Below are 26,729 nucleotides of genomic sequence, written 5' to 3'. Positions count from 1 at the left end.
TGACTCTTGGTGGATGTATTTTATGGATTAGCCATGAAAACAATGTTTGGTTAAATGTCATTAGGATAGTTAAAAGGCTGGTTAAAGGTAATTGCATTTTATGATATATGGCAAAAAGGTGACAGTAACCAGTGTGAATAAGTGTCTTGATCTTGCTGAAGGCTGTCTTTGTTAGACAGTGTGCACCTAGCGAAAGCACATCCATCCAGATTCAGTCTGATATGAAATATCATTAAAGCGCACCTGGGTGGTTTGGATGGTTGGGCATCTGCCTTCAGCTCAGGTCATGATCCTGGGGTCCTGGGATTGAGTCCCGTATCAGGTTCCCAGCTCAGCAGGGACTCTTTTTCTCTGCCCCTCTCCCCTGCTTGTGCTCTCTCTCTCATGCTAGCTCTCTCTTTCAAATTAAAAAGTAAATAAATAAAAATCTTAAAAAAATAAAATAAAAAAGAACTATCATTAGAATTTTAGGAGATAGGAATTCAGAGTACTTATCTCCTAACAATTTGAAGTGAGGGCCTTACCCCTAAGATTGTGACAGCGCTCACCTTTAATGGGCCTTTCTTACTTCTGTACCTCTGTTCTCTTTCTGGGTCATGCCTTCAGTGCGCAATTTATGGCAAGTAGGGAGAAAAAGAAACAAAACACCAGTTTAATAAACTGATTAAAGAATATGGAAATTATACTCATAAAACCGTCCTTGTTAAATAAGCAAATTGGGGTTATGCATCTTTTATTTTGAGTGTCAGCTTTACAGATGAGTTTTTCTAATCATAGTCTGTGTTGAACCAAAATGAACCAAGCTAGAAGCATCCATTCATTTTTTTCTTCTCGTTCTAGACATATTAGATTTTGTTTTAGCAAAGTACTCTTTCTTTCAGAAGTATATTATATTTTTTAAAGTGACCATAAGCAATGAATTTCTCTCCTACACTTTCTTGGTAAATTGAGTTTATTAACCCTGCAAAACAAAGTCTATGTGAGGCTTATAAAAGATGTGTTCAAAGTGTCCAGATATTTCTTATTGTTTTCCCCAAGGCCCCTCCTACTACAGGCCCAAATGAATTTGTCAATCTTGAGTTTTAAAATATTTAAAAGTGTTGAATAGAGGGGAAAGCGTGTGCTTTCACTTCTTTTTGTATTTACAGGATGCTGTTTTATAAAAAGTTAAGATTCCTGCCTTGAACTAGCCTGAATGGAATGGGGGTTTTTCTAGATCTTGGGTTATCTCACAATATTGATACAGATGAAAACAGGCAGTCCTCAGAAAGTTCAGGGGTGCAACCAAATCTTGGAACAATAGGAACCAGCCACACAAGTACTGTCAGCACTCTGCATCTGTCTTTTCTGCTGCATTCTGTACTCCAGTATTCATATTCTCTCTCTCTCTCTCTCTCTCTCTCTCTCTCTTTCTGTACACTGCACACAAACTTTCTTCTTGTGGCTGAAAACATGGCCCCAGAGAACTTCTGAATTTTCTATTTTATAGCTTCAGCCATTAAAAAGAGGTGGCCTGAACCTTCTTGGTACTGAAATCAAGAGAACCATAGGATTAAATGCCTACAGACCTGGCTTTGCTCAAATTTCCATCTTTATTTTCTTTTAAAATTTATTTATTTATTTACGTGAGAGAGCGAGTGAGGCGGGGGAGTGTTGGGGAGAGGAAGAGAGAGTCTACAGCAGACTTCCCTCTGATTGAAGATCCTGACACGGGGTTTGATCTCACGGCCCTGAAATCATGACCTGATCTAAAACCAAGAGCCAGATGCTTAACCAACTGAACCACTCAGGTGTTCGTCAGGTTTCCATCTTTAAAGCAATTAATTTTATGTTGGAGGAGGAAGAGGAGCAAATAATAGTATAATTTACCAACTATGGAGTGTGTGTGAGTGTGTGCATGAGTGTATGTGTGGGGGTGTATTTGGCATTGGAGGAAGGGGAGTAGAATGGAGTTGGATGGGGGGATGGGGATAAAGACAGGCCTTGAAAGTTCCAGAGGGGAAAACTATGGAGAAAATGCACTGCAGGATCAGCATAATTCAGAAGCAGGCAGATGCCAGGATGTAAGGGAAGAAAGATGTAGGGCGAATGGGTTTTCATGAGCTTGCCCCTCAGACTCTCAGTCAGGGCACACCTTGAGGCAGAGGTCCTCACTTGGACAGGACACTGTCCTGTCCATCAGAGGACACTGATGCTTCAAGTTTCTATAACTCCTCACAGCACAAGGTTACTGGGGGCAGGGAGGTCTATCTCAGTGATGAACCTGTTTCTTTCCCTTTCTGCCAAGATCAGGAGCTGGGAATGGGAATCAAGAGGAAGGATAAAATCTGGAGTAAGGAAGAGGACCCCTTGTTTTTGTTTATGTGTTGATCAGTTGGTTTCTGTGAACATGTTCCGTAGAAAATTTACTGGTTCCTTTCTTTCCCCTTCTATTCCTTAAGCCATAGTTGGATACCATGGAGTTACCAATATGCTTTTCCCAAACATAAGCCCTGTCAGCACAATTGCATGTTTGCTGTGCTGAGTGGAAAATTTCTAATAATATGTCTGAACATATGCAGGAATATTAGTTTCTGGGCTTTGAAACAATCATTGCTGGAGGGTTTCCTACCTATATAGGGCATTTACGATAAATCGTCTTACTTTTGCTTGGCTCACATTCTCAGAGGCTACACAATGAACCCTTTTATTGTATTAGACTACTTCTATAGCTTCATTGCTCACACCTTCTCCCCTTTTAAATCTGTGGGATTTTTTTCCCTTTAAATATTTTTTTTTTCAAGAACTCCAGGATTTATCACTGCTTTTGGTCTTAATTTTATTCATTACAAGTATTGAGCACTCACCAGGTTATTTCTTGGTAACAATAGTGCCTGCTGTGTAGATTTTTAAAAATATTTTATTTATTTATTCATGAGAGACATGGAAAGAGAGGCAGAAACATAGGCAGAGGGAGAAGTAGGCTCCCTGCAAGGAGCCTGATGCAGGACTCGATCCCCCCCGGGATAACAACTGAGCCAAAGGCAGACGCTCAACCACTGAGCCACCAGGTGCTCCTGGGATTTTAAATCACATATGTAGGGAGTGAAGAGAATTGTCCAAAGCCAATGGCTGAGCTGGGATTTGAATTCAGATATAAGTGACTCTGATGCCCACGATCTTTGTCCAGAAGATAGGAACATTGCCTCTAATCCCATTACTTCAAGTAACACATGACATCTGTCCTTCCCATCAGTGTTTGGTTTGCTTTGTCGTGGCCATGCCTCATATCTTGAATTTTCATTTAATCCAGTCTCAGTCTGTTATAATCCTTTTTGCTAACCGTTTGTGGTAGCTGTATGATAACCCATTAATTTTATGTATTACAACGTCCTCAAGAAATTTTCCAGTGTTGGACATTTATATTGATTCATCATGACTTCCTTGTGAATGATGATAATTAGCACGCTTAGTTTTTATATTTTGAAATATATGCTTAAGATGGAGCCATTTGAGTGTGATTGTGAGGTCAGATTCTATGAATGCTTGAGAGCATTCTTAACACATGTGGTGAAAATATTTTTCAGCATAGTCATACTGTTTTCATTGTAAGTAGTAGAGGCCTCATTTTAAGGGTGGGCTGGCATTTGGTGAAATGACAGAATTTCCCCGCAGGTTAAATGATTAGGTACCATGTTTCCAGATTTTGTGTGTAGTTTAAAATAGATTCTTGGCCATCACCCAAAAGAGAGTCGTGAGGACAGTGACCTCCATTATCTGCTCCTTTCCCCATCCCTTTAAAAGTGCAGAACCTTTCAAAAATGTAAAAATCATGATCTTTGTACAGTTTATTCTATAGTAAATGAAAAAAATCTTATGAATTCTGACCACTTCAAATAAACTTTAAGTCAATGGCAATTTGCCCCAATGTTGAAATGCCCAACGTCATCACCTAAATCAGCTCTGAGCCTTCATGACACATAGTGTTAGATGTACCTACCTCTGTGGTGAAGCCCAGAATTATTTTACTGTTGCTCAAGTCTGACTTATATACATACAGACATACAGCAGACCAATTTCTACTATCAATTCATGCAGTTGGATATTAATTTTTTTTTCCTGTCATTTCAACTGAGTTGGTTTATTTTGTTTGCTTTTGGTTTAATCTTCCGTTAGGTGTTTGCCGAACTACTGTGAACACGGAGGATTCTGCTCACAGTCCTGGACTACCTTCTACTGTAACTGCAGTAACACGGGCTATACTGGTGCCACCTGCCACAACTGTGAGTAGTCACGATTTACCCACAGACTGGGCAAACATCCAGGAATACCAGTGTTAACTTCAGGATGCATTCAACACTGGGTGGACACTTTTTGTTCATTCGTTCAACATGTGCTTCTCAAAAGGCGGCTATATATGCCCAGCACTGTGGTGGCCCTTTGGGATAGATAGACGGACACAATCCATAGCCTCATGGAGTTTATGGCCTGTCAGGAACACAGACAAGAAATAGAATAAGTATTGGAGGCAGAAGTGAAACAATGTCCTTAGGTCGACAAAAGAGAGCTATTGAGTCAAATACATGGTCTAGATGGGCTCAGTTGTGCTGCTGTAATAAATAACATCTCAGGGGCCTTAAATAACCAGTGGTTGTGTCATGCCTGTGTTACATGCTCATCTCACATTGGCAGAGACTCCTCTTCCATTGTGTCCTCATTCTGTGATGCTGACAGAGGCTCCATCATCCAGGTTGCCATGGCAGAGACAAGCACAAGGAAGCGTGTATTCACTGTTGAAAGTTTCTGCCTTGAAGCGGCAAACATTATCTCCATTCACATTCTGTTAGCCAAATAGTGTCACAAGGACATGCCTGAATTCAAGAGGAGAGGAAGAACACTCTTGCCATGGGATCAAAGAGAATGGAACCAGCATATAGTGATTAAGGGCAGATGACTACATGCCAATGTTAAAGAGGCTAAAGCCTGGGTTAGAAGCTAGAAGCTAGAAGCCCTGGGTTGGTCTTTGTAGGAATGTGGGAGAAAAAGAAAAGCAAAAGAAAACTGAATTTCTAAGTGGTTTCATATGGATGGAGGGTACTGAAAATGAGAAGCAGGAAGAGAGGAAGCCAGGAATGAGGCAGGCTGGAGCACACAAGGAGTAAGAGGTGATGAGTAAAAAATAAATGAATATTATGAGCCCTGATTACTATAGTTTTATAGTCTCTGTGGGGTCACCAAACAAAAACACATGACAAAATCGAGGTTTTCCATTTAGGGAATTGTGTGTCAAACTGTGAAATGAACTCTAAGTATAATTTAGAAAGACATAATCTGACGGTGCTGGCTCTAGTTGTAAGAGATTTCGTTGAAAATTCTGTCTTTGGGCAGAGCCCCCGCGCAGTGGGGTTTTGGGGTCCGGGAGGCCGGCACCTGCACCTGGCGGACCTCTGGACACACCTGGACCAGGGCCAGCAGGGGCTGTCACCAGCCGAGGTCACAGCAATAAATGGTGACTCCGCCAAAAAGAAAAAAAAAAAGAAATTGACTTAAAAGGTAGACAGGTAGAAGAAGGACCTGCTAGAAAAAATGTAAGAACCAAACCAATGAGCTGTTGAGGACTACAGTGAGGTCCACCTGGGGCTGACCTCACCAGGGTTTCTTAAATTCCTACTATTGCTTGGGATGACATGTAAGTATTTGGAAAATGAATGGGAGATGCCAGCAGGGCTAAGATCAGACTGTGATCCAGGGTGGACATTGTCTACACTCTCATCTCTGAAGAGCTCTCAGTCCTTCTATGGGCCTTTCTGTGCCTTGCAAGGTAGTATTCGCCAGTGATACCAACAGAGGTGTCTAATCCAGAGAAGACATAGCCCAAAGTTCATTACTGTTGTTGGTTGCCTGTGGAAAAGAATAATACCACCTGGCTATCTAATCTAATAATCTAATCTAATCTAATCTAATCTAACCTAATCTAACTATGTCATTCAAATTTTTCTATTCAGAAATTTGGAACAGTGAAGTGAATGCCAGACTTAAAAGAGATTAGATTTAGATTTTACCTTGCTATTATACTTGAATAAATTTATGATTGTATCACTCCAGAGATCAATTCCATTACAGAACCTATAAGGAAATCTAATGAAATCTTGTGGGCCCTTTTAAGGCTAAAATTACATGTTTTGTTTAAGATTCCCAGTAAATACCAATCTATGTGTTGAGCCTTGTTCCAGAAATATCATCCTTAAATAGACCTGAACAATGTATACCTGCACAGAAACATTGCATGATATATACAGTACTGTCCAGGCTGCCATGTCAGTGTTCTTATAAGAAGCAAACAGAATAGCCACTAATGTAATAGTGAGGACCTTGAAGGAGATTATGGCCAAATCACATGACAACATGCCTATGATTTTTCAAACTGATTCTGTTCAATTTCTCCTACAGTAATTTAACACTATTTTGAGGAGTTCATCTCTATGGATACTCTTCTCCTTTAATTTTCTCCATCCATCAGGATAAAAATAGAATATTTCCAGCTTTTAAAAAAAAGTGTGAAGTTGGAAATCAATGGAGGTGAGGTGCTGATTTTTAAAGGAACGCTGTCAAAGCTGATGAGCAGGAGACCCAACACGTGAGGTCTTAAAAAAAATACCATTCTGTTTTATAACACCTTCTGATTCCCCTTGCTGTGAAATTTCTCAGTGCCTATACTGTAGGTCACAACATTATTAAACTCTCTTTTCCCTTCTGCACACCTAGCCAGGAGAAATCAGAGGTACTTGGGGGACTCTGAGGTCTGGCAAACACACCTGGTATACTTAGGTAATACAGGAATTTGTCTCCCTCTAACTCATTTCTCCCCTTCCCCAGTTAGATGAGGACCATTTTTTTTTAAATCAGATATGTAAATTGAGTGAATCCAAGGCATGCCTTCCTGCCTGCAAAGTGCATATGCCCTTGATGTGGGGCATCAGAGATGAGAGCTGCCAAAATACAGAATACAACACATAGGATATCCTTGGGTAGAACAAAACATACAAGTTCACAGCCTTAAAAAAAAAAAAAAAAAAGGTTCACAGCCTTACTCTTGTGGAAGTGGCAGTGTCCTTGATGTGTTGCGGCATACTTCCTTGAAGCAATCATCCACAATCAGAACAGTAAATAACCTCTTCAGATTTATAAGGCATTTATCATACTATTTAAGATTAATAATTTCTTGAATAGTCTTAGTCTTTTGTCTCTTCAAGCTCTTCAGGTTCTATTTATTTATTTATATTTTTTTCATAATGGGTGCTTCCAAGTGAATGTGAATCAACAGTGTTCAAGATACATAGGATTAACTTTCTTCTGTCCAGCATTTGTGGGTAAGAGATGAGTCTGGGTGAGGGGGAGAGTGTGTTGGACTCTAAGAAATAGCAAAATAGGAATTCCCAAAGTCTCTAGGCATAGTGGGTTGCTGTTAAAAGTAGATATGTCATCATTCCATTTCAATTTTCTTTCCTCCCTGCCTGATGACACATGAAGAACTTGGGTGGACAAGTTACATTACTTTTCAAACACACTTCACTCAAAACCACCTGTTCAAGAAGGAGGTGGTAAGCATGTGGACAATTCCTACCCAGTCTGGCAGCCTTCTCACATAAAGAGGAAATGTGAGACTCTCACTTATCCCGTAAACTGTCACTGAACACCATTATGTCATGTCTGTAAGGTTTTTTTGGTTAGGAATTTTCTTCTCTATGTTGTATCCTATTCTCCAGAGTAATAGCTGAAGGTATATCACAGTTTGCTGTCTACATAAGTCCTTTCAACCCAACCAATGATCAGAGCCTTCAGATGATCAGAGATGGTTCTTGATTTTATACAATGAGCAACGTTAGAAGGTTGTGCAGCAAAAGTCAGAATTCTAAGTATTTAGTCTATATCTTGGTCATGATATACCATAAGTCCAAGTTAATATTAAAAGAGGTTTTGATAATAGAATCTTAATGCATAGTCTATAATGTAAGGATAAAGTGAGATGGATATTATTATTTCCATTTTATAGATGAACACATTGAAGCCCAGAGAAGTTACACACCTTCCTCAAGTTCACATAACTAGTGGAGCTGGGACTTGAATGAGTGGAATCTGGCTACAGATAACTGTCTTATCTGCCAGACAGTTAAGCCCTGTATCTTTTTTTTTTTTTTTTGTAAGATTTATTGATTTAGGGACACCTGGGTGGCTCAGCGGTTGGGCACCTGCCTTCGGCTCAGGTTGTGATCCTGGGGTCCGAGATCAAGTCCCACATCAGGCTCCCTGTGAGGAGCTTGCTTCTCTCTCTGCCTGTGTCTCTGCCTCTCTCTCTCAGTCTGTGTCTCTCATGAATAAATAAATATTAAAAAAATATTTATTGATTTACTTTAGAGTGAGAACACCCGTGGGTGTGTGTCTGTGCCCTAGAGAGAAAGAGAGAGAGAGAGAGGGCTCACACACATGTTCACAAGCATGGGTGGGGGGACGGGTAGAGAGAGAGAATCTTCAAGTAGATTCTGTGCTCTGCCTGGAGCCCAATGTGGGGCTTGATCTCATACCCATGAGATCATGACCTGAGCCGAAACCAGGAGTCTGCCACCCAACCAAATGAGCTCCCCACACATCCGAACCCCTGTATCTTATTTCCTTTCTCAAACAAATAAGATATTTGCAAACCTCTCTATGGGAACTTAGTGATGAGACATCCATGACTTACTTCTTATTGCTTGAGGTACACTAAGCTATCATGATACTATAATTGAAAATGCAGTTCTAGAAGACCAAAAGATGAGGAAGTTTTTGTGTTATTGAATAATCACGCAATCATCATGGAAGAAAGTAGGATGGATTAGCACTTGAAAGATAGCTATATAAAAGAAAGAAAGAAAGATAGCTATAATAAAAATAAATATAAGAAATAGAGAGGCCTGTTGAAAACAGCAGATAGCCAAGAACCAAGACATGATGGTAAGAATATCTATGCTACATTTTGGAGCACTGTATATGTATCCCTGGCTCAAGAAAGGAAAAATAAATAGCTCTATGCATTCATTCCTGAAGCCCAAGTGATATTCCCATGAAGCACTTTTCCTTAGGGGAAATCTGAGCTCACTTCTCATTATAGCCAAAGCTTTTTATGTGCTATTGCAACATCTATAAATACTACTTTAATGACTACATAATAAATAGTCTACTTAATGACTTTATTCAAACGTTTTCTTTCGTTTTTTAAATATTTTATTTATTTGAGAGAAAGAATGAGCAAGAGTGAGAGAGAGAGAGAGAGAGAGAGAGCACAGTGAGGGGAGGGGCAGAGGCAGAGGGAGAAGCAGACTCTTCCACTGAGCCAGGAAGCCTGATGCAGGGCTCTATCCCAGGACCCTGAGATAATGACCTGAGCCAAAGGCAGACTCTTTAACCAACTGAGTCACACAGGCGCTCCTTTCTTTCTTTCTTCCTTTCTTTCTTTCTTTCTTTCTTTCTTTCTTTCTTTCTTTCTTTCTTTCTTTCTTTCTTTCTTTTCTTTCTTTCTTTCTTTTCTTTCTTTTTTCCTTTCTTCCTTTCTTTCAGATTTTATTTATTTATTTGAGAAAGAGAGCATAAGCAAGGGGGGAGGCAGAGGGAGAAGCAGACTCTCTGCTGAGCAGGGAGCCTGATGCAGGATTCTATCCTGAACCAAATGCAGACGCTCAATCGACTGAGCCACCCAGGTGTCCTATTCAAACATTGTCATCTACTTTTTTTTTTTTTTTCTTTTTGGTGGGGAGGCGACATGTGTTGTTTCCAAATATTTATTATTGTAACCAACACTGTAGTGGTCACCTTTGCACTTAAATAATCTTTAAATCCTTCATGTTCTATTGTTTTCTTAGAATGCCTTAGTAATGACATTACTGAGTCAAAGATGATGAATAGTGTTAAGGATCTTGGTTCATATTTTCAGCTTGCTTTTCTAAAAGTCTTGCCAGTTTGTTTTCTGGTCACTGTTTTCTGGTATCTTCTTTTATCTTCTCTGCCACAAGTGTTTAGTATAACTTATAAAACTGTTAGACATGCATTTTTACCAAAACATTTGTTTATTGAGATGGAAATTATTATTGACCCTCAAGATGAGTTCCAGATGAAGAAAAGGTGGATTTTGTTGTTGTTGTTGTTGTTGTTATTTTTAGGTGACTCATACAGTAAGATTGTCTCTGCAGAATTTTATTTCATCAAACAAGTACCTTGTGAAAGCACATCTGATGTCAGTAACTATGCATTTGATGATTCCTTCCACATTGAGTGGACTCAATAACTTACTTTTCATCTTCTCAATGTCTCCTATTGACTGGAATTGTCCTTGATCTTCTCACTATGTCTGATGACATTCACATGAGCCCTTCTCAAGATCTCTTCACCATTTCCCAGCCTGTGCTAATCTCTTTTTGCAGCATGGCATCTCTGACATCCTAACAATGCCTTTTAGCTCACTTTGCAGTTGGGCAAGAGGATGTCAGTTTTCCTCCTCTCCCAAGCCTGATGTAGTGTTTCTCTCATTGAGCAGTCAATAGTCAGGTATTGATTAGGAGCATGTCAAGTTGTCTGGCTATCAGACTCTACACTAGTCATCACAGAGGGATAACAGTTTTGATGTTTTAGCAGTAGGTAAATGGTCCTCTAACTGTATGGTATTTCATTGTTGGAGTGACAGGTTGGAGAGGGTAGGGGATTTTGGTAATAAAAAGGTTTATTTAAAAACATTGCTTACAGGGACACCTGGGTGGCTCAGCAGTTGAGCGTTTGCCTTCAGCCCAGGGTGTGATCCTGGAGACTCGGATCGAGTCCCACATCGGGCTCCCTGCGTGGAGCCTGCTTCTCCTTCTGCCTGTGTCTCTGCCTTTCTCTCTCTGTGTCTCTCATGAATAAATAAACAAAATCTTAAAAACAAAACAAAACAAAAAACCACTGCTTACAGCTCTTAACTAAGAGCAGCTCATATCTTAATATTATCCTGTGGGTTGCTTATCAAGATCTAAAGAAAATTCATCTTCCTGCTTAACCCCCGATGCCTTCTGCAGATGTTCCTAGCTACAACTAGACACCTAAAGGAGAAGAAAAGAAAAATAACAGTAATGAATTGTTGAATCCACACCCTGCTTCATTTTATGACACTAACCACAGTCTTTTGTGTCATCATTATTTTTATTTATGCTAACTCTCCTACTGAGACTATAAACTTCTTTAGAGAAGGAACTCTGTCTTATTTATATTTGTAGTAAACATATCCAAGGAATTAGTAACATAAAAAGTGTATCATGTAATTGGTGAGACAGACAATGAAGTGGGAAAGGGTCACTCAACATGCCATTAGATGAAGACTCCATAAGGACGGAGTGGTGTTTGAATCTTTTCTGTGTCTCCATCCCCTTGTCTAATCCTGTACACATGGTGGAAATCAGCTGCTTGCTATATACACCAATAGATAAACGAGCTACATGCACACAGTAATGGTTAGTTACCTGGATAAGGGTACTGTCACTTTCCAGGGAGGTGAGAAAGTTTTCTCAGCAATTGACCTTGGAGTAGAGCCTTAGAGGATGAGAAAGTACAAGAGCAAGAAGGAAGAGTGAGCCATGTGTATAAAGGCAGAGAGGCATGGTCATGCAGCAAAGAGAGGACTATCCAATGCCTAGCATTGCTAGAATCTAAGGTGCAATGGGAAAAGATGGAAAGGGAGGAAATGCAACTAGAGAGAAGATGGGTGATCATTTCAGAAGGAGGTTGCTTCTCTGTTGAGCATTTAGGAAGGAGTCAGCCACATTTTGTTGGTTTTGCTTTCTATCCGGGGAATGACTTACTAATTTTACTTTGTTGTTGTCTGTGTTCTTCTTATTACATTTTTAAAAGGGAATTATAACTGTGATGGTTTTGTAAAGTACACACTGAAGTTGGAAGATGAGATGTGGGTGCAAGGAAGAGATACTGAATGCTCTTTGCAGTTGTGTGGACAGCAAAAAATGAGAGTCAGAGCAAGCTAGAAAGAAGGGACCTGACTTGAAAGGCATATCTAAAATTGGATCAAACAGACTTGAAGACAAATTGAATACAGCAGAAAGAAGGATGACTTTTAGCTTTTTAGCTAGGAAGCCTTCATGAATGAAGAATATAGTGACTAAGTCCCCAGGTCTTCCTGGGCTTGACAGTCTCTTGTCAAATCCAGACCCTACAACTTACAAGCTGTATAACCTAGGGCAAGTTATATGAGTTCTGTGTGCTTTTAATTCCTTATTTGTGATATGGGACTAATAATGGCATCCGCCTAATGGAAATATCATGAGGATTAAATAAAATAATCCTTCCGGAGTATTTAACCAGGTGCTTGTTCCATGTTCTCTGCTATTCGAACAGAGAGAGGAAAATATTCAGTGGATGCTGTTATCAGTTCAGCTTGGAGAACAGTGCCAGTCTGGAGAGGTGCTCACTGTGCTGAAGTAGCTGGAAATCCCTGAATGATGAGGAAGATCAGAACCATGAGGTGTGTAGTGGCTGAAGCTTTTGAAGTAGCTGAAGTCACTTGGTGAGACAGGCCAAGGGTGGAACCTACAAAGTAAACCATTTTAAAGGACTCAAGAAGAGATACAAGTGAGACACAACTGAAGGAATGGTGGAGAAAGAGAAAGGAAGCCTAAGGAAAGTGGTACCTTGAAAGGCAGAAGAGAAATCTTCCAAGAATAGGTTATAAACAAAAGTGTCTGAGTGAGAACCCCCAGATTACTTCATCATGGTGTTTGGTGATTGTTGAATGACTTATGGGTGTTTAGAAAGAAACCATTTATCTAGAGGCGATCTGTGACTGCAGAAGTATTGGAATGCACTGGGATTCGCTGTTCCAAGAAATTTGTGAATTGATGGCTATCACAGGTGTTGTCAGGATCCAAGGGATTCAGAGCCACTACCTGCCATTGAGAGGGTTTTAGTTTTCTTTAGGAGAAAAGACCATTATCTTTGCACTCATTAATAAATGAGTGACAGAAGCAGTATGGAAGGATGTAGGGTGATTGCTTCTCTGTGAAAAAAAGAGATCTGAGCAAACTGAGCTGGTGTGTGTGTGTGTGTGTGTGTGTGTAGTTCTCAAAGGATTAATCAGGCCTGTACAGAAGGGCCAAATATTAATAGAGAAGTCTTAGGAATGTGTTTCCAAAGGGAGAACTAAAGGAAGGATTTTGCTCTAAGGATTATCACTGAGGATGTTTGGGTTTGTCTCAAAGTACTAACACAGGGGCATGGGAATGATTATTTATTTAACTTCTTTTAAGTGCCATGAATTGTACTCTGTGGCTTACCCATGTCATCTCACTTTCTGAGGCCCCTTTAATTCTTAACTCTGATCTTGTTAGACTATGGCAATTCTTAAAAAGCCTGGGTCTTTACATGTGCAGATCTCTTGACCAAATCTCTTTTTGGCCCAAGTGACCTTGTCAACTCCTGCTGGAAGCCTACCAAGAACTTTCCTGGTTGTTGTTCCATTTTGCTCCTTTAGTAGCCTTTCATACAGAATTTATTCCACCATATTAACATGGAAGTCTTGATTCTGATTTTCCTTACCAAATTGCCAATATTCTATGCATACTACTTTGTATAATATATGGCACATATGGGTGCCCAGTAGAGGATCAATGGATATAAACATCTTTTATGGCCAAATGCTTAAAGCCACAGAGCTAGAGGAAGTGGGATTTGAACCCAGTTCTAGATGGCTTGAAAGTACTTCCTCTTCACATTACAACATCTCTAAGTGGAAGAAAGAGCACTCTTAAATATTTTATCGAACATGGCAGGATTTAAAAACAAAATTGATACAAAGACTTCTTATCATAAAGGATTAGAAATCAAGGTTGCATGCTCACCTTGGATCGATTTTCTTCCTTTCAAACACATCTCAGTGATATAAGAGTTTCCCACAGTCATTTCCTACATGTTAATTTGTTCTGTTTGTTCTTTCCTTCCTCTTTTCTCCATCCCCCCCTTCGCCTCCCCTTCCCGTCATTAATTGAGGTTAAGTAAAACCAACTTCAAATACTTACGTTGGATTGACAATGTGCAAGAAATGTAATCACAAGTTGTGGCTTTATTCCAAATCCTTAGAAGCAACAAAAGATCCGAAATATGAAAGAATATAATTAACTGGAGATAATTTAATTGTTGATGTTGCCTTCATTTGGAGAACCATTGATATTTACTTTGAACACTGAGCAGGAACAACAACCATTTATTTTTAATGTATTTCAATCAACAGAAGACTAATTGCCATAGAAATGTAAAGCACTGGTATGTCCCATGAGTTGGAAGTAATCTGGACTGGATACATACATATTAAACTCAATATATGAAGACACATTTTCCATCTGTGCTTCAGCTTTGTATCCAGACAGATACAGATTGCATTTACAACTCTCTGGTCTTGGACATACTACTTAACTTTTTTCAGCCTTGGTTGCTTGATCTCTAAAATTTTACTAACTCATTCAAACAGCTATTGTGTGCGCTGCAGCTAAGGAATGAGCAACATCTAGCACCATATTTGCAATTTGGCATTTCCACATTACATGGTATCTATTATATATTTAAAATCATGTTTATGAAAGTTTTGGTATATTTTTCACATAAGAGACATTCAATAGTTTATCTGCCTAGGCTAATAAGTCATATGGCTATACGAACACCTTTTAGATTATAGGTTGCTAAACAGGTTCTGGCATAGATAGTTCATTAGCAGAACTGAGAAATCCCATGTCACTGAAAAAAAGCTCAAGCTGGGGCTCAAGAGACCAGAAGTTAGCTCTGTCTCTGCTACAAATGACCTTAGGCAAGTCACATACTTCATATAGCCCATATTCCTCAAGGGTAAGGTATGGATTATATATGGATTATATGTAGTCACTAAGAAAGATTATTTTGATCTGCTCTGACAGCATGACTAAGGATGAGTGTGCTGGCTCTCTGTAGTGCATTGTTATCATTCTGTGCAGTTGCTATTTCTCATCTTAGCCATTTCCCATGTTCTAGCTCAGGATATTATTTATGTAGGTCATATAGCCCATCTCTTAAGTGTGGTTTAGAAAACACTAAGAACTCTTTTACAGTGTTACCTCAAAAAAATCTTTCAAAGTAAAACAAGTTAAAATGTGAAGGTGTAAGTGTCACACATATTGAAACTCTTGCATCCTGCTTTTGAAGCATGTGCTTGAATTGAACTGCTGTGTTTTTTATCAGGAGAGGATCAACTCAAAGAATAATAGTAAGAGTAAGGAATGAGAGAATGAGAGAGACAGCATGATCACTTAATATAGTTTACCAATTTTACTTTAAATGGTAGAGTGAAACTGGACTATCTAAGGTGTCATGAAACAAAGGACTTTTAGTGTGCTCAGCTTGAACCTTGCAAAAATATTTTGACTATGTAGAGATAAAATTTAGAAAATATTTCTTTATCCATTGAAATTCCATGACACAGGGGGGCCTGGGTGGCTCAATCAGTTAAGCAAGCAACTGCCTTCGGCTTGGGTCATGATTTCCAGATCCTGGGATCTAGCCCCAAGTCTGGGGGGGGGGTCCCTGATCAGCAGAGTCTGCTTCTCTCTCTGCTTCTGCCCCTCTCCCCACTTGTGTTCTCTCTCTCTCTCTATTTCTCTCTCTCTTTCAAATTAAATAAATAAATAAATAAATAAATAAATAAATAAATAAAATCTTTAAAAATAAAATGCCAAAAAAATAAATAAATAAATAAAATTCCATGGCACAATAACACGATGACCTATGGCAAGTTATTTCACCAATTTGAGCCTCACTTGCACCATATACCAAGGGAATATAATAGAATCTGTTCCTTATTGCTCCTAGGATAAATTCATGAATCAATGCGCATGAAATCCCTTTGACAAGTATGATTCTAGCCCTGTCTTATAGGTTCTTTCTTCTTATATATTTGCATCATTTTGTTTCCACCACAACTTTGGTGAATGGTGACAAGGCAAGTATCCAGAGGAAGGACCCAAAATTCAGAGCAGTTTAGAATGCAGAGCCCAACAACATTCAATTAAAGACCCAAACAGGACTCAAACCTGGATATTCTTATTGTCTCTGACTTTATCAGTGTGTGTATCCCACAAAAAGTTCCTTGTCTACATTATGCTCTAGCCAAGGTAGGTTGTTGGTGGTGAAATTCTGGTGAAATTTCAAAATTTCTTACCTGTTTTCTAAAAGGAACTCCGAATGTATCACTTCTCAGCTTCAGATTCTTCAGTGGCTCTCCATTATCTTAATTATAAAATCCCTGCTTCTCAGCTCAGTAAGTATGGCTCTTCATCAACTGGAACCCTCATAAATCACAGTTTTCAGTCATGGCCCCATATATATCCATGTTATTATATCTTTGATTGACTTTCACTCCTAAGAGCATCAAATTCTTTTTATCTTCACTCTTCTGATCCTGAATGTTTGTTTGTTTGTTCTTAAGTAATCTCTACACATAAATGGGACTTGAACCTATAACCCCAAGATCAAGAGTCACATACCCTATCGCTAAGCCAACCATGTGCCCCTGACCCTGAATGTTTTTCCTGACTTTCCCTTCCAGGTAATTCTCTACTCTACTTCAACTCGCTGCTTGAATATCACCTTTTGATCTTTCTTTAGCATTAGTTTAAGCTCCTTGAGGACAGGTACTTGGGTTTTTCATGTCTATGTCCTCAATACTTAGCACTAGCTCTGGAATACCACATACACAAAATAAATGTTGAGATAATGGAACTTTAATTTTCAAAAAGTGTCTTCACTCCACACTTCCCTGTGTATTTGTATGTCTTTTCCACTGAGAGGAGAAAGACAAGAAACCATATGATATCCCATGACATCTGCTAGGCTTTCTCTTTGGCTACTATGAAGAGAAACTTCCTGTTCTTAACTTGATGAGAGACCTGAGGCTCCTGCTTTGAATTCAGAGCACACTTCTGGAAGACCCCCTCGTCTAGTCCTCCATTAGCTCTCAAACTGGCTTGTAAATCACCTTTCATGTGGTATAGTTGTAGTCATAATTTTAAGATCCTAGCACAAAGACGTTTGGATAAGTAAATATATGTAGAAAACATAAAAAGGAAAAAAAGCTGTCCATTGTCAGAGCGGGACATGTAACTGAGTTTATTAGTCTGTCAACGGAGGAGTTGTCAAAATCAGTTTTTGGCAACACAGATATCTCACTTGTAGCTAACGTTATGATGAAGACCTTGGCAATCATTCCCTTGCTCTTGTCTCCCTGATCCTGCTGTTGTGATGGCTGAAAGAGAAAATGAGTGAATCTGTCTGCTAACATTTGATTTCACTGCTGTGTATTATCTAAATGGGCAGTCAGTGGAATAACTGTGATATTACCTGCAGTCTGAGGATGCCTAGAGCTCACAGGCCATCAGATTAGGGACCTATGCTCCCTATTACCTAAGAGGACTCTCAGTCCAATGACGTACCTAGGGGATTAGAAAAAGATGTAGAGGGCAGCCCTGGTGGCCCAGCGGTTTAGCGCCACCTTCAGCCCAAGGTGTGATCCTGGAATAAATAAATAAATAAATAAATAAATAAATAAATAAATAAATAAATATCTTAAAAAAAAGAAAAAGATGTAGACAATACATGTTTTTTTTAAGGTTTTATTTATTTATTTATTCATGAGAGACACAGAGAGAGGCAGAGATATAGGCAGAGGAAGAAACAGGCTCCATGCAGGGAGACCACTGTGAGACTCAATCCTAGAACTCCAAGATCACGTCCTGAGCCGAAGGCAGATGCTCAACTGCTGAGCCACCCAGGGGTCCCACAGTACATGTTTTTAAGTTTTGTTTTGTTTTATAGAGATGAAACATGAAAAGGAAATACTTTTGAAAATTAATCTGCCTAGGGTTCAGTTCCAGGCTCTGGCAGTTACTAAATGAGTAAGCTGGGAAGGAAAACTTACTCAGATTCCTTGAAACTTGGTTTCCTCATCTCTAAAATGTAGGAATAATCATGTGTATGTCTTAGATTTTTTTGTTAAATTTTTTATGAAAAATAGATCACCTTGGAGCATCAGACGTAGTGCCTATATAGGAGGCTCTTCATTTACTTACTTTTTTTCATAAATCCTCTTCAGTTTTACCTTTTCTGGTGGTCTGTAGAGAGCTTTTAGATTAGTAACAGATGCTTATTTCTATGTTTGGAAGGGACCTTTCAGTACAAATATGTTATTTACATCCTTCCTCAAGTGATGCCGTAGAACCAGGGTAATCAATACCTCCTGCTATTATTGTGTCTCTCTGGTGGGCAGAAGATTTGTTTCTCTTAGAAGCTAGAATGTAGCTTCTTTTACCTTTCTCTGGTTAGTCTTTCTTGGGTGTCCAACGAGCCTGCCCTGGATAACCTTCCATGTAAGCCCTCTTTGCCGAGTGTTGAAAAGGCCCCCAAAGAACAGAACTTGACATCATTTTCCTCTGTTTGCATCACACCTCTGTTGCCTCTAATTAATTATGATGTTGGTGATCTCCACAGTCCTTATTATCACTCGATTCAGAAAGGACTTAGGTAATATTAATCAGGGAAGGAAATTGCTTTTATTTACATTAAGCAATGTACAGTATACTTATTATCATCATATTATAATAATCACAGTTGATCCCCAAATCTGTGAACATAGATGATTCCCACATTCTATTTTTACTGTTATTTTAGAATTTAATTAATATGTTTATTATAATTTAGCTTTAATTTGTGAAAATCTCTTCTCTTTTCAGATTGCTCTTTTATGCAACATAATATTCTATTAGGCATGTGTAAATAAGTACCCACTCTGGGTCCAACAGTATGACTATGGGTGATAATTGAGCAATTGAAGATCTTATTCCTGTTCTCAAGGACTTTAAAATTAGCAAGAATAGTTTGGACCTATATTATATACTCAGAAATTAGTTCAAGATCATACATGGTCAAATAATTAATTGAATATAGGTAAAGATAAATTATAGGCACAGAGCAGGAGAGACCAGATGAGACATGAAGGAGGTGAGGGGAATGCTCAGTAATTCTAGACCTGAGCTATACCTGATATGTAAGTGTGATCTGCACAGTCAGAGAAAGTGGGGGAGGGTCAAGAATACAGGGGGAAAATAACTTGGCTGGAGTTGGGATAAATAAGGAGACTGACTTGTATAGAGTTTCTTACTAACAAGGAGTGATAATGATGATAAGCACAATTGACATCAATCAGTAGGGTTTAAGCAGAGAAACAAAATCAGGTGGAGATATGTATTAAGAGATTTATTACAAAACATTGGCTTCTGTGAGTGTGAGAGCTGGCCAGGCACAACTAAAGTCCATAGGGTGGGCAGTCAGGAGGTGCAGGCTGGAATCCAAAGGCAGCAGACCACAGGTTCAACTTCTTTTTTCTTTAGGAAAGCCAAAGCTCTGTTCTTAGGCCTCTTTACTGATTTAAACAATCCCATCCAGATATTTTAGAATGATCTCTGTTACTTAAAGTCATTTGATAACAGACTTTAATCATATTTCCAAAATATCCTCAAAGTTAGTGTTTGATTGAATAACTAGGGACTATAGTCTATTCAGGTTGGCATATAAAATTGACCATTACTGTCTGCCCAACTGTCACCTTGGTACTTGCATTCATTTTATTATATTTGGTTATACTTCCACCTAAGATGTCATACTTCTGCTCTATGTGGTACAACTATCTTGTTACAGCTGATATCATATAGGATTGTTTAGCACCTTAATGATAATAGTAGTCACAATGCTATCCCCATCAGCCATGGTGTGACTAAAGTGCTGCCTAGGTGATATTTTATGCAATAAAAACACAGCTCTATATTTGTTTCCTACCCTTGCTTTACATTTTATTTAATGAAGATAATTTCTTCTGCCTTTTGATACAATCTTGGTCAAGAATCATATTTTCTTCTTACTGTGTAGGTGATAAACATTCTTATGAATCCTTTAGATCACAAGACATAAACCCAAATGCAAGATTTAAAAAGATCCCATTTACAATAGGCATTAATACTTTGATCTTCAATCAGAGATGGGATTTTAAAAAGGCTAGTGGCAGGAGAGGACCTACCTATAAGAAGGGAAGAGTTGTGTGGGTTAAATTAACTGTTTTTACTCAGTGTAATTCCCTAAAGATTCATCCAGGTTGTTGCCCTTTTCTTTGTTCAGTAGAGTTCCATTGAAGCACCACACTTTGTGTTTCTGGATAGTGCAGCTCATCCTTCTGCTTCCCATCTGACTGCTTTCTTCCATGGTGAGATCTGTCCTGTAGGTGCTGCCTGGCTTACCTGGTGCCTTTTGGTGAGGAGGACGAGTGCTAGCCCCAGTGATGAAGAACACTACTTCTCCTGGCCACTTATTGGTAGTGGGGATCCCAAGGCCAGGTTCTGCCCGATACTGCCACATTCACCTGGTGTTGTCAGAGGTAGTGTCTTTCGATTCAGTAGACTAGTGGACTGGGAGTAAGGGGAGGATGATCCTATCTGGGCTGCCTTATGTGCTACATTAAGGTCTGAAAATGCTGGCTTTGGGCCACCTTCTTGGATTAAAGGCAGGTATAGAATCACTATTGTGTTATCCCTTCAGTTCTGAGGTCTCGAACCATGTTACCTTCCTCTTTCCACATCTCAGAGTCCTCCTTGGCAACTTCATGCTACTTCTAGGGTGATAGTTGTAGCTAGCAAGGAAGATCAGAGGGGAATGAATCTAAGTTATCTTCTCTGAACTGGAAGTCCCTCCCCAGATTTTAAGAATGTAATTTTTAAACATTTTTTATAATAATTTTTTTTTATTGGTGTTCAATTTGCCAACTTACAGAATAACACCCAGTGCTCATCCCGTCAAGTGCCCCCCTCAGTGTCCATCACCCATTCACGCCCAACCCCCGCCCTCCTCCCCTTCCACCACCCCTAGTTCATTTCCCAGAGTTAGGAGTCTTCATGTTCTGTCTCCCTTTCTGATATTTCCTACCCATTTCTTCTCCCTTCCCTTCTATTCCCTTTCACTATTATTTATATTCCCCAAATGAATGAGACCATATAATGTTTGTCCTTCTCCGATTGACTTACTTCACTCAGCATAATACCCTCCAGTTCCATCCACATCGAAGCAAATGGTGGGTATTTGTCATTTCTAATGGCTGAGTAATATTCCATTGTATACACAAACCACATCTTCTTTATCCATTCATCTTTCGATGGAATTTTTAAACATTTTTTTAAAAAAAGATTTTATTGGTTTATTTTAGAGAGAGAGAGAGAGATGGGAGGGACAGAGGGAGAGACAGAATCTCAAGCAGACTGCCTGCTGAGTGTGGAGCCTGATGCTGGGCTCAATCTAATGACCCTGAGACCATGACCTGAGCTGAAATCAAGAGCCAATGCTCAACTAACTGAGCCACCCAGGTGCCCCAAGAATGTAATTTTAAGTATATAAAAATGATGCTTGAATTTTTGTATTTAAATTTTGAATGGGTACTATGTTCACAAATCAATTCATATAAAAGATATTTAGTGACATCCTGATTTTCAATCCTGTCTTCTAGTTGCCTAGACCTACTTTGAGGCTGTTATAGGTAACTTCTGTCTTCTACTTGAGGTTTTTTTTTTTTTTTTTTTAATATGGAAATACAAATGAACATGAATGCACGTTATACACACTATTTTTTGAACAGTGATCGATCTTAGAGCTCATCTTTTCATATCAGCATGTAGAGTTCCATTGTTCTTGTTTCACCTCTTTGGGATTCAGTTGTGGAGCTGTGCCATAATTCATTGAATAAAGCCCAGATTGATAGGCTTTTGTAGATTTTCTTTTTCTAATCCCATACAAATGAAACCACAATAAGTAAACTTAAACATATGCCATTTCACACACTTGCATGTATATCTGTAAGTTACATTCCCAGAAGAGAGATTGCTGGGTCAAAGGACAGGTATGATTTTGCTACATACCACTAAATTGACTTCCACAGGCGTTCAGCCAGTTTTTACTCCCACAAGCAACACATGACAGTGCCAGCTTCTCCACATACTCACTAACAAAGAGTGTTGTCAAAAGTTTGGAATGTTGCCAGCCTGATAATTATTTCTTAAGAAGATAGAAATAACATTTTTAAAGCTCTGGTGGTGTTTAGCAAATGATAGGAGAGCCTTATGAATGTTTGGCCTCCTCCTCACAGCCTTCAATATGCTTCATCGTTTCATTTGATCATGATGCTGGAAAGCATACAATCCATGTCTGTGTCTATATCTACATCTATCTTTGTAACTATATATCTCTTTATATTTATATCTATATATCTATATATCTATATCTACATCTATAATCTGTATCTATATCTAGTTTCTGTCTTTGCAAAGTGTTTTGGGGACAAAATCTATGCATATGGAGTGATTATGAAGGTTAATACTTTGTTAAATAAGTGGAATAGATAAGATTTTAGAAACCAGAACAATATAGGACACATAAATTTGGGACACCAGTGTGAAGCAGCAAGTCCTTACAAGATGCAGGTGTTTACACAAGTAGGGAAGACTTAAGAAAAGGCATCATGGTGGCAGAAGAGATGCCTGACTTCTCAAAGTCTCTCACTAAAGGATCATGGCATATTGATAGAGATGATAAAGGGGAGCATGAATAGCTGCCTTGGGAGGCAATAAAGAGAGCAGGTTGACTGGGCAGACTGCATAGGGAGGCAATGGACAACCAGAGTGGGCGCCATCAGCAATTTGGGGTGGGAATAGCCTCTCTACACTTTGCAATTCTTCAAAAGTTGTCTCTGAACAATATGGATATTTTTATTTCTTGATTAGTAGAGATCATTTCAGGTTTCATAATTGTACGTTAAAATCATGTTAAAGCGAGAATAAAAGTGAAAGGGGTAAAAAGCGAAGGTTGAAATAACGTCTGTGATAACCTTCTCTTAGTCTCTTCATTCTTCTACTAAAAACAACAACAACAACAAACTACTTTCCAATCTTCTAATTAGAAGATAAAGAATAAAAGGGAGTGCACAGACTCCCTCTAAGAAATCAAAGCTCTTTCATTTTCAATTTTCTAGCGTGACAACATAAAACAATCTCATTAAGGACTTTGTGGAATATTGGTAAAGGTTAGGTAGAGTTCAGGCAGCAGTGACTGAGAAAAAGTGTTTGAGAATTTGTACAGAAATTGGGTAACTTCAGGTAAGTTTTCCAGAAGCTGGGATTGTACATGAAGAGAAAGCTCACAGGTAATGATCAGTCACCCCCTCAGACTCTCAGACCTGGCAGGCACAGGAGGCAAATAGATACCCCAAATGCAAGCTTACTGGGGAAAAATAAATAGGAGGAAAAGAAAATGGTTATATATGCACGTAATGGGTATCCAAGAAAGATGAAGATTATCTCTGTGGTAGCCAAGCCATCTTCCCCAAAGGTGAATGTCATGTTGCAGTATAAATAGTGCCACAGGGAATCTACTCCAGAGTCCAAGAATGAGGCACATTCTCAAGCTGTGGCTCTTTTACAGACAAGGAGGCAACTTTTTAAGTTACATATTAAAACAGATGGTGAAATTTCTCTACTTTAAATCTGCCTTAAAATGAATCTTGAAAGATTGACATGCCAGCGATCTGGGAAGACTATAAATTGAAGTTGCTGTATAAATCTGATGCAGTTTCCAGCACCAAGGAGTTACACACTGTCCTGAATGAGCTGCTTTTCTCTGGGTCAGAAGGTCTCAGTGGCTGTGTTGTCTACCAGGTTGTAGACATGCAGTTAGGGAACAGGAGCCCATGCAGATAGCGAGCAGCCTCATTGGGACAACTGTGAAGTGGTGGTAACTGCTGCTTCTGAGCTTTGTCCATTCTGGGAACCAGCATTTAACTCTAAGAGGTGGGTAGAATTCTCCAATCAAGCCATTCACTTAAAAGTTTCCCCTCAGGGGCTTTATCTCAAGGTGTCTGACAAGGACAAAAGGATAACTGAAGAGTCTAGAATGGGAATTAAATTCAGCTTAATATGTATACTTATAAAAAGTGGTAGTAGAATTAATGAATGGTGAGATCAGGCTCCACGATCCCCTTGCTGGGAAGCTGTATACCACCTAACTAGCAAAATGACTATTTCTCCTGGCCTCTTTCTCTCTTAGGTCCCAAACCTATATCCCTCTGCACTATATCTTATCTGTCCCTCACTGTCTGACCAGGGGTGGTGTCTTCTTTCTCTAGAAACCTTTGCACAGAGTTCTTACTTGGGTTTATGCAAGTGCTCAACAAAGATTCTTTATATAGCAAGATGATATGGCTTGTCTTGGTGGAAGGCCCTGGTTATGACCCCTGCTCGTTCACTGAATGCCTTTGTCTTCCCTCCTCTCCAGGCAAATGAATGCCTCCTTCACAAACCATCATCTCAGAATGTGTTTGGGAATCTGAAGAGTTCTCCCACAGTATTTCCAATATTCCACACTATAGCTTCTGCTTTCTCCCTCTCACCTTGCCCCTCCTCAGTTTCTCAGGCACCAACAATATATTAACTAGACAGTTTAAAAGCACATTCCAGTGGTCTCATTTATTCTTCAAAACAGGCCCATGAGGTAAACAGTATTATTATATTTTACAGAAGAGGAAATTGGATGCAATGATAATTGCATAGCTTCTCTCTCTTTGCCTGGTTCTAGTGCTCTATCCACTTTTCAATTTTCTAAGACACTGCTACACACATGATTTTACTTAAGAATAAAGTCAAAGACAGGCTGAAGGTCCTTGGATACCAAGTGAAGCCTATGTCAAGGGTCCCAGGGGCTCTTGCTGACTTGAGAGAAGTGCTCAGTCACATTCCTGGGAAAGGCAGGCTGGTGGCTTTGTTCCTTGACTTTGGAAATGATCCACTACCAGTGCTGCTCTCACTCTCTGTACTCTGAGCTGGGGCAGATCAAAGTTTCAAAAGCCCCAAAACTTATATAATTCTGAAAATCCAATTTAATAAAATTTTTCTACATTATTTTTAGAATGAGAAAATAAATCACTACAAATGCCAAATTTAAAAGAAAGGCGCCTATCACAAACATTTCCCAATTTAAAACAAATAATGTTTCTATGAACCTCCTAACATTTTATATTCTTTTTATTTTGTTATGTATCTTTGGGCTGTTTTTTCTTTCTCTTTAAAATAAATATTTAATTTTAGAGAGTGAGAGCCTGTGAGCGTGAGTAGGGCAGGGGCAGAGGGAGAGAGACTCTCAAGAAGACTCCTTGTTGAGCAAGGAGCCCAATGTGGGGCTCGATCCCAGGACCCTGAGATTATGACCTGAGCTGAAATCAAGAGTCAGCCATTTAACTGACTGATCCACCCAAGTACCCCTTTCCTTTGTCTCTTTACAAGATGCTTTTATTTACTTATTTTTTCACAAAGCATAAAGTGGTAATTCAGCTTTTCCTCTAGTATGGTTGTTTGAAATAATGTAAAAAATATGCCGATCACTTAGAATATTATCTCTTAGAGATTTACATTTTGTTATTGGTAATGCCACATACACATTCAAAATATCCATTGCTTGTTTACCTTAATGTAAACATGCTAATAGAATTGAAGGTTTCGAAATACTCATTTTCTCATCTGGTTATATGATGAATGAAACTTCACATAATGATGTTAAATGTCAATACTTTTTAGGCACGCCTAGTACTAAATATATCTATTTTTGTGAATATCTTCAGATGTTTAAAGCAAACATTCAAACTTGTTTTTCCCCCTTTTTTTGTTGTTATGGTAAGATACACATTATTTAAAATTTACCATTTTAGCCATTTTTAAGTGTACAGTTCAGTGGTATTAAATACATTCATAATGCGCAACCATGCTGACCACCCATTTCCAGAGCTCTTCTCATCTTATAAAACTGAAACTATGCAAATTTACCAAAAACTCCCATCTTTGCCTCCTGTGCCATATAAATAAACATTTATGGATGTGGTTGAAATTGGGAGAATTCCTGTCAAGTTTCACAAATTAGAAGATTTAAAAGTATTTCCTACATATGTGATTCTGGCTGTGTACACTTCAAACCTGGCTTCTCCATGATGACACAGACATTTCTGGTGCTAGATGCTACCGGAGACATTTCTATTGATATATGAACTATGGCTCTGGCAGCTTTGGGGAATAGTATTGCACGAGTTTGTGGAGGAGACAGCAGAAGTGTTTGTGGAATCTCCAACCAAATCACAATGGCTAGCAATAATGATTGATATGTATGAATGCCTGCAAACCATGTGATTATAACCCAGTGATCTGCCCTTAAATATAGTATCCACAGCACACCTTCCACTTAAGTGGATCTTAAATTTTTCTGTGGTTTCTCCAATGCTACCTGGCATGAGTAGTGTGACCATAGGGAGGGTAAGGGAAAGAGACAATGGTATTAACCTGCTGCAGTTAATACTTCGGTTTGGGTCACCTAGGAGGCTTAGTGGGTTAAGTGTCTGCCTTCAACTCAGGTCAGGATCCCAGGGTTCTGTGTTCAAGCCCAGCATCGGGTTCCCTGCTCAGTGGGAAGCCTGCTTCTCCCTCTCCCTCTGCCTACCACTTCTCTGCTTGTGCTCCCTTTCTCTCTCCTCTCTCTCTCTCTCTCCCCCTCTCCCTCTCTTTCTGTCAAATGGATAAATAAAAATCTTTAAAATG

General features: G+C 39.1%; 1 protein-coding gene across 2 annotated transcripts in view; it reads left to right on the top strand.

The window, feature by feature from the left end:
- Nucleotides 1-26,729, top strand: part of CNTNAP5 (contactin associated protein family member 5) — a 796,284-nt gene that overhangs the window by 470,051 nt on the left and 299,504 nt on the right. For both annotated transcript variants that reach the window (XM_035702065.2, XM_035702066.2), the window contains exon 11: nucleotides 4,156-4,262. In XM_035702065.2, coding sequence (XP_035557958.1) covers nucleotides 4,156-4,262 — 107 coding nt within the window. The remainder of the gene's footprint in view (nucleotides 1-4,155; nucleotides 4,263-26,729) is intronic.

The sequence above is a fragment of the Canis lupus genome, chromosome 19, assembly GCF_003254725.2.
Source record: "Canis lupus dingo isolate Sandy chromosome 19, ASM325472v2, whole genome shotgun sequence".
NCBI lineage: Eukaryota > Metazoa > Chordata > Mammalia > Carnivora > Canidae > Canis > Canis lupus.
The sequence above is the reverse complement of the archived record's forward strand: the minus strand, read 5'-3'. Positions and strand labels throughout refer to the sequence as shown.